This window comes from Tripterygium wilfordii, chromosome 11 (assembly GCF_013401445.1).
Source record: "Tripterygium wilfordii isolate XIE 37 chromosome 11, ASM1340144v1, whole genome shotgun sequence".
NCBI classification, from domain to species: domain Eukaryota; kingdom Viridiplantae; phylum Streptophyta; class Magnoliopsida; order Celastrales; family Celastraceae; genus Tripterygium; species Tripterygium wilfordii.
The window spans coordinates 4,985,832-4,994,740 of NC_052242.1; the positions used below are offsets into that span (position 1 = coordinate 4,985,832).

Genomic DNA, 8,909 nt, shown 5'->3' on the forward strand with positions numbered 1-8,909 from the left:
TCGAATCGGGTTGAACCTATTGATGAGGACGTGGGTATGGAGGCAATTGAAGATAATGTTCCTTCGTCAGTTGTCGTAAATGAAGTGGTGACTAACCCTTCAGATGTTTTAAAATATTTTTGGATATTTTTTGTTTGGAAAATGCTTTGGGATTACATTCTCTTTTAATATTTTAATATTATTTGAGATTCCAAGGGCTTTATCTAAAGAATTTGGAAAGATATTCTTTAAAAAGGAGTTAATGAATTACCTTAGATCGATAAAATGATTTAAGATGAGTTTAAGAACAATTGACATCGACCTACAAGATTGGTCAAAGATAGCTCCAAAGGGAACAATCAATGAGGAATTTAGTTAAAGGTTCCAAAAGAAGTAAAATGTGGAACCTGAGGCGATCCAAAAAGACGGCCGAATAAAATACCAAAAAAATTGGTTACAAGGGACTGAAGGTGTCCCAAAAAGTAGGTTTCAAAGTAATCCCTTTAGGAATGACAGGATCAAGGAACCAAAAGAGAGAAAAAGACGATCTAAAGAATAGTTTCAAGAAAGCAAGTGTACAAAGGTCCAAAAGTGATCAGAAAGATGGGTTTTGAGCTAGGTCCATAGAAAGAGTAACGAATGAGGAATAAAAGGCAACCTAAAAAAATGCGATCTAAAAATGACTTCTAAAATAATATAAAGGTGATACGCCCGACAATGAGCCAAATGTGTAAAAATGAGCTAATTTCACCGCTACATGGACCCCTAGTTTATTAAGTTAAAAGTTTTATGACTCTTGGGTTTAAACTTTTAGTGCAAAGCATACGTGGTAAGATCGCGTAACTCCTGTGTTACATGAAAATATCGGGTTCAAAGGAATTGACTTGGGAGTTCCCAGCCACGTATTTCGATATTGACATAATACGTCTAAGGGAGTTGAATGACTTATTTGTCCATCGTGTTATAACATGTAGTTATTGCACCGCTTCGGTTCTCTAAAACGTAATTATGACGAATTCGCCTATAAAAAAAAGAGGCAATCCTCGAGTTTTCTTCAAACTTGATTTTTGAGAAAAAAAATAGAGAGTTTGAGAGAGAGAGAGAGAGCGTTCTTCCTTCTCGAGGAAGGAGAAGTACTACTTCAAAGAGAGGACTTCTATAGTTGAAGAGAAGAAGGAAGAAGAATACTCATCTGTCTTTGATGAGTTACATTGTACATCAAACTCCAAATCTCAGAGGAGTGGCTTATGTTGTCGTGGTTTACCTTTACACCTCGAATCTTCTTGGCTACAAAAAATGTAAAAAACAATCTTTCTAGGAAGATCATGGTACGTGGTAGCTCAGTTACAACCTGCTATGGTTTTTTAGGTGCTCTCTTCCTCTTCTTCATACCGAAAGGGTAGAGTATCTCATCTTGTGATCCATCTTCTGTAAGTTGCAGTAATGGAGGAAAAGGAAGGGAAGGTGCCCCAGTACAATGTTTGTCTGACATGATCCTCCTATATTAGGGTTTTGGATAGTCAAAAAGCAACTGGATGATAAACAACATTATTGCTTTTGACGAGGCTACTTTTCAATTTCTAGAATCTCATCGCATGGGGCTCGTTAGTCGAGGCTGAATGAGTGAGATTTCTCCAGACTTCAAACGGTTTCGAAGACAGATCCGGTCTTGTTTATTGGACAAGGTTGGCGCCTTCAAGCGTAGACGGACTCTAAAAATTGACGTATAGGCTTAAAGTTTTTCAGGGCATTCTTAGCCATCTTGATCCTATATAATTTATTATCTGAAAAATGAATAAAATATCCATATTTGCATCTTATTTTTGTGTCTATTGCTTCTAATAAACAATCATTTATGCAAAAATATATAGTAGTTTCATAATTGTAAAGGAAACATAAGCTTAAACTTATCTGGCATTTATGTTTCGATGATGCAAGGGTTTAAGGTCTGGAACGATCCTTGATGGATCGATCCTTACAACACTCTCAATGAGAACTAGGTTAAACAATATTCATCAATGATTCACAACACAAGGGAAGCTAGCCCTAAATACACAAGCAATTAGTCAATTGGGTCCCACTTCTTGTTGACCCTGACATCCACATGCTTGGTACGTACCAAGGTCCTCAAAATCTTGGCAATCCAAAGTTCATCCCTCCAATTGCCCATGTTAACCTTAATTACTTTCTCTGCGTTCACTGAGAGATAGGTAAAGGTAGTCGATTGCATTTCTGTTGACCCTTCGATGCCTGAGTCAGCACCAATTAAAAAATATAATTTTTAAGGGTTAAATGATTAGCGTTCCAAGAATTGTTGATGTCCTTGCCATCTTTATCTTGTAGGTTTTAAGTGCCTTGTTCGAATACTTTTGTGATTAAGTACATACCTTCCCAAGTTGATCCTAGTTTCCTGGTGCCAACTTCCTTGGTATTCCCGAATACTTGTCTGAGTACCCAATCGCCTTTCTTGAATGTTGAAGGGAATAGGACTTCTAGTAGAATGATTGCTTTGAACCATAGATAAGTGAAAATGGAGTTTCAACTGTTGAGTTCGTGTTGTTGTACAGTAATACCATAGGACACCTGACAGCTTGTTTGCCCAAGCTCCCTTGGCCTTTTTGAGAGCCCTCTTCAATGTGTTGATGAGAGTCTTGTTGAATGCTTGAGCTTGACCATTTGATTAGGGGTATCTTAGCATAGAGAAGTTCAACTTGATTCGCCAATCTTTGCAAAAATCATGGAAAGCATAACTGATAAATTACGAACTGTTATCAGTCTCGATTTCCCTTGGCACTCCATATCTACAAATTATGTTATGCCAAACAAACTTCTTCACTTCAATGTCTCTGATTCGCTTAATGGTGTATGCTTTAATACATTTTGAGAAAGTAGTCAATTATGGCTAAAAAGGAAACTCATTCCCGAAGTAGCTGGTAGGGGCAGACTATATCAATTCCTCACTTCATGAAGGCTAGTGAAGTTATGGGAAATGGAATAGGCCCGCACAATAGCCATAAGTATCTTGTATAAGAGCTCGATGCACCAAACTCCTTTAACTCCTTTTGCCTGAATGATTGCCACACTCTCTTTTAGTAATTCTGCTAGGACGGACTTGCCTAGTTCAGGGTGATGCATCACAATAAAGGTCCAAAATAATACCATTTGTAAAGTCGTCTTTCGAGGATAGTGTATTTTTTTGCATTGGCGTGTATTCATCATGCCTCATTGTTGTCTTCTTGGAAAACACTATCTTGAATTTACTTGATAGCGACATCAACAATGGTTTGCTTTCTTTTCAAACCATAGGCCATTTGAGATAAATCATCGAAATTGGCTCAAAAGTATCTGTCAGAATTGATGATTCGAGGTTTGCCCACGCATTCGCATACGAGTTCTCTACTCTTGGTAACTGCATAATAGAGAATTTCAAAAAGGAAGTTTGCAAATCTATTACTAGGGCGAGATAGTCTGATATTATGGAATCTTGAGCTGCATAGGAGCCTTATAGCGTATTTACTATCAATTGTGAATCCGATTTGACCGCCAAATATGTGATCCTCAAGCCTTGGTCAAGGTCAAGCCAATAATGAGAGATTAATAGTTTTTTCCAAGAAGCCACATATGATGGACTTCTGAAGGATGCTTCCTTCCGAAGAGATTATTACCACTCCGAGGTCACTACCTTTGGAGTTACATGGTGCGACTTGATAATAATACATGGTCGATAAGAGATGTCATATTCGTTGAGTGACCACCCATTTGGTCCGACTACCAGAGAGTTCAGGCTTGTGTAATATACTTCACATTGGAAAAGTAACGATTAATGAGATAGAATGACTCTAGAAGTAGGAGCATAACTTTCGAGCAACTGTTATCAAAGTTAGGGTAAGCTTTTCCAACTAACTGTAGAGTGTTTTAAAATCGAGTAGGCTTTTTCTAATATCATAGATCGAATGTTGCTTTCTTTCCTCTTCTCTTACCAAACTATGCTTACAATAGTTTCGAAGACCGCCAAGTAGATAAACAACACCTCACCTTCTTTGGGGAAGAAGAGGCGAAGTCAAATAGCTCTTCAGTTGCTGTAGGGCAAGTTTACACTCAAGAGCCACTTGAACTCTATCATCTTCCTCAGTTTGTTGAAGAATAGGTGGCATTTATCGAATGATCACGAGATAAACCGATTGAGAGCAGCCACTTGACCCACTAGTTGTTGGACGTCCTTTATGCAAGTTGGCAAAGGAATATAGAATATGGATCTATTTTGTCTTGATTGGCTTCTATCCCTCACTACATCACTATACAACCCAGGATTTCTTGGAGGCTATGCCGAAAGAACACTTGGTGGGGTTCAACTTCATATTGTATTGAATTAGTAAGTCAAACGTCTATTGTAGAATGTTGCTCAACGATAAGAGATTTTACGAGCATGTCATCGATGTAGACTTCCATCGCTTCCCCCAATAAGTCAGAGAACAATTTGTTGACTAATCTCTGGTAAGTGGCTCCTATATTTTTCAAATCGAAAGACACTACTTTATAATAGAAAATATCTATATTGGTGATGAAGGTTGTCTCTCCTAATTGTTTGTATGCATGAGGATCTTTTTATAACCAAAGAAGGTATCCATAAAGCTGAGTAGTTCGTGTCCCACAGTCATGTCGACTACCATGTCGATTGCAGGAAAGGGAAAGAATCTTTAGGGAAAACTTTGTTAAGATCTATAAAGTTTATGCAAACACGCCACTTGCCATTTTTCTTCTTTACTACGACAACATTGTCCAATCAGTCCTGGTAATGAACTTCTCGAACAAACGTGTTCTCAAGTAAATGAAGATGACATCATACCATGTGAGGTCATATCTCAAGGATGATCTGTAGTGGGATATTTTGAGATTGGCGTGTGTCAAAAATATGGGCGATTGTGTAGGTGCAAGTTACAAGGTTGCATAGAGTAACAAACCCTATAGGCTTGATGTCGAAGAAAAGTTTATAATTGGTCGAACCTTGAGGTCAATTGTGATAATTGCGGCTAGGGCAAATGATGAAGGCGAGTTGAATAGAAAGGTTTGTGTGGCAAGTTGTCTGATTGGAGAATGATGTGGACAGGGTGTCCAATCATAAACGTGATTCGAACGTTAAAAGTAGAGTGTATAGTTGTCATACTTGTGACGGTCTATGGGCCTATTCAGGGATAGTCCAAAGTAACCATAGTGATCCTGATACATAAAACATGGACATCGGGCCTTATTAGTCAAAGAATTGGGTCGTATACGAGATTGTGGAAATAATTGGGTCGTATATTTGGTCATGGTGTGCTTGTGTGTTGAAGCTTTCAAATGTCATGCATATTACTAGGTATTATTGTGATTAATGATAAATAAAAGTCTAAGTTTGACCTTTCTTATTGTTCTTTTTTTCTTCATTATTATTTCACCATTCACCTCACTTGTAGGCTGCAGAATCCAAAACCAACAACAAACAAAATCTAGTTGTGCTACAATATCATGTTAAGAAATCCCAATTTATAATCACTTGTTTAGATTTAAAGTTTTTCGAATGTATAGAAATGTGTAAGTATGTCTGGTTTAAACGAGTATTTATATATTTTGTCAAATATGAGTCTATGTCCTTATTGGTAATTCGACATTATAAACTCTATGTCTAATCAACGTATTTTACCATTTCACTAAACACCTAATCAGTGTATTTCACACCATATACTCTAGTATAAATCGATAGCACATACTCTAGCGTATACTCTATCAACCATACTCTTTATCAAAACAAATCATATAAGCCATAACCAAAACGCAGCAATTTGGTGAAGTTGACCAAAAGAAGAAATCTTGACCTCATAAGAAAGAGAAGCTGAGAAGAAAAATCAATCGTGCGAACTAAAGACTATCTCAAAGAATGGATGCTCTAGAGACTCCAAATCATTCTCTTTTTACTTTCGAAGAAATATAATATCTCGACAATGTTTAATGTCAGTTTGTTTTCAAGATATTATGGTACATAGTACATTTTAGTTTGTTTCTAAAATGTGTAATTCTAGTTCACATACATGTTTTTGTATTAATGAAAAATGTTGGATGCCTAATTTAAGTTCGGATACCTTGTTTAATAGTTGTTTGATCTATCATTTTAAATTTTGGTATTCTTTCATTTGATGATGGAGTTGAACATAACAGGATAAATTGGTGTGGATTAATGAATAAATTTGTGCGATTTAATGTACAAACCGTCATTATGCTCTACAGAAAATTTCTTAATCATCACTATAATAATGACATTTTATAATAGTTGCATAAATTGCGACGGTTTTTGGACCAGAAACCATTGTAATAATTAAGAAAAGCGGCTGACAAACTACAACAAAATAGAGGCGGTTTAAATCGTCGTATGGTATTTTAGTGGCGATTTTCTGACGATTTTAAAAAGCGTCGCAATAGCTAAAGTGACACAATCTATAGCGACACTTATAAAACGACCAGTAACATTATCAAGCGATGGTTTTTTCAAGCTATAGCGGCGGTTTAAACTCCCGCTATGGACCCTAGTTCCTATAGTGTTTTTTTGGTGTGTGACCAAACAACATCATCTTAGCTAAAGTCTTTGGTGGGTGACAAAGCACATGCAGTTAACGATTTTACTGTAGTTGTCGAAACATACGCTGAATCATCGATGTACTAAGGTGTTTTTCGAGTAAAGATAAAACATTTGTAATCTTTATTCATATGGTGGATTGTTTCAAATGATGGTTATTTGATAGACCCAAGATTTTTTCTTAGTTGGGTTTTCTCGTTAAAATTATGTGTTACTTATTATTTCTTATTCCGCATATTTCCATATAACTTGACTAATGGTTCTCGGAAAAGAATACATGAACTCTCATTTTCTCGAGTATCTAGAGCTCAAGCCTTGCTTTTGGTTTTGGAATTTGCCATATTGTCACTTGTCCTTTCAGTATAGAAGTTTCTGTCCTTTTGTTCTTCTTTAAGTTGCATAAAATGTATGAATTGATCGTGTAATTTACAGGAGTCCGCTTTTTGGTTTGGACTTCTCTGGCAATTTATGATGAATACATCAACAATGTTCTCGACATGACTGATGGATCTTGCTCTCCTAGGTTCTATTCAGTGCTCCTCTTATTTCTACTTTCCATATTCGGTTGGTGCTCCATCGCAGAAATTTAATACTTCTGATCAACAGGCCTGGGTATCGAAAGAAGGCTGAGATGTCTAGGACTACCTCTCACACTTCTTCTATCTCAAGGACCAGCTCGTTCAAACATCCTCCCTCTCATTCAAGTACTTGACTGTTCTGATCTTCAAAATAGTTCAGAAATTTTTAGTTTTTTCAGGCAAATGTACTTCATTTGCGACAATTACTTCATAATAGTTTTATATATTTACACCACGATTGAAACAACAAGCTGTTTTATATTGTGTCCCCTAAGGAATTAAAGCTAATATTACATTGTTGTCAATGTGATTGTCCTTCCTTTTGAGGTGTTTTGTCAATAACATATTCTAAAGCAATAAAAATATATTGTCAAGATTCCAAGCCAATACATTTCGTCATATCCATGTGGTATCTGGAATCCACCTTCAAGCAAAATATAATATGGAAAGATATTCCCCATGAATTCTCCTTCACTATGTGAATGGTGTAGAATGATACCCATTTATTCAAATAACTATAAATGGTATTTCTAAGTTCTAATTACTCTTGTTAAGAAACATAAAAATATAACAACTATTTCACCCAAAACTGGAGGTGTAAGAAAATACATGAGTTTATATAATCCAAAGATCTCGGGCCTACTGGTCGAACTTCCTTAAGCCCGACAAATTGACATGGGCCGAGATGGAAGGAAGCTTTAAATAGATCCCTGCGAGTAGCTAACAAACGGCCCAGACCAACTAATTGACAATCGTCCTTTTCTTTTGGACATTTCTTTTCAATTGTGTTCATGATAATGAAGCCCACAGCCCATTTTTAGGGGAAACAAAGTTCAAAAACCCTCCCCCCACTATTAAATGCCCCAACCACACACACTAATGGCTGCTTCCCATTATTCTTACTCCATGAGCACCAGAACACAAATGGTGGTCTTCTTAGCAACGTACCATTTCTCTCTTCAGTACCTCACTGTGTTTTGCTTTGAGTACCAACTTGGTGGCGATATTGGCTGGGTTGTCCCTCCTCCTAATGACACCAAAATCTACAATGACTGGGCCTCTGAAAATAGGTTTGAACTTGGTGACACAGTTCGTATGTACATGCATATATATATATATACACACACACACACACAAGTACAAATATTTGATTTGAAGTTGAACCCATAAGTTTTTTTTTGGGGGTACAGGTTTCACGTACAAGAAGGACTCGGTGATGGAGGTGACAGGAGGAATACAATAAGTGCAATTCATCACACCCAAATTACTTCTCCAACATTGAGAACAATTTGTACAGGTTGGACCATTCAGAGGCATTTTACTTCATCAGTGGAGTTTCAGGGCACCATGAGAAGGGGCAGAGAATGATCATTACGGTCATGTTAGAGGATCAAGACTCTTCTTCTTCTTCTTCTTCTTCTTCTTCTCCATCTGGTGGTGGCAGCAATTCTGTGTTGGTTAAACAGCGGAAGTGAGGTTCTTTTGATGATGATAAACAAACTCTTTTATTTAGTTTGGAGCTACAGCTCTTAGTCTTTGTTTGAGTACAATCTGAGTTCCTTACAAAACTTCTACAGTCCACTTATATAGACTTGTACAGAGAAATCTAGAAGAAGAGAAGCCTAGAAACTTAGATCATTAATGCATGCTTTGGAATACGAAGAGACACTTGATAGAAAACTTATCTATCTTTGAATACTAGAACTTTCTAGAGAATGCTATAATTATCTGGAAATGCAAATTAT

At 36.8% G+C, this 8,909-nt stretch overlaps 1 protein-coding gene across 1 annotated transcript; it reads left to right on the plus strand.

Annotated features, from left to right (window-relative positions):
* The first annotated feature begins 8,043 nt into the window (after positions 1–8,043).
* Positions 8,044–8,639, plus strand: LOC120008710. Its single transcript, XM_038859092.1, has 2 exons — positions 8,044–8,261; positions 8,462–8,639. Exons 1-2 carry the CDS (start codon positions 8,044–8,046, stop codon positions 8,637–8,639), a joined length of 396 nt encoding a protein of 131 aa, XP_038715020.1.
* The last annotated feature ends 270 nt before the right edge of the window (positions 8,640–8,909 follow it).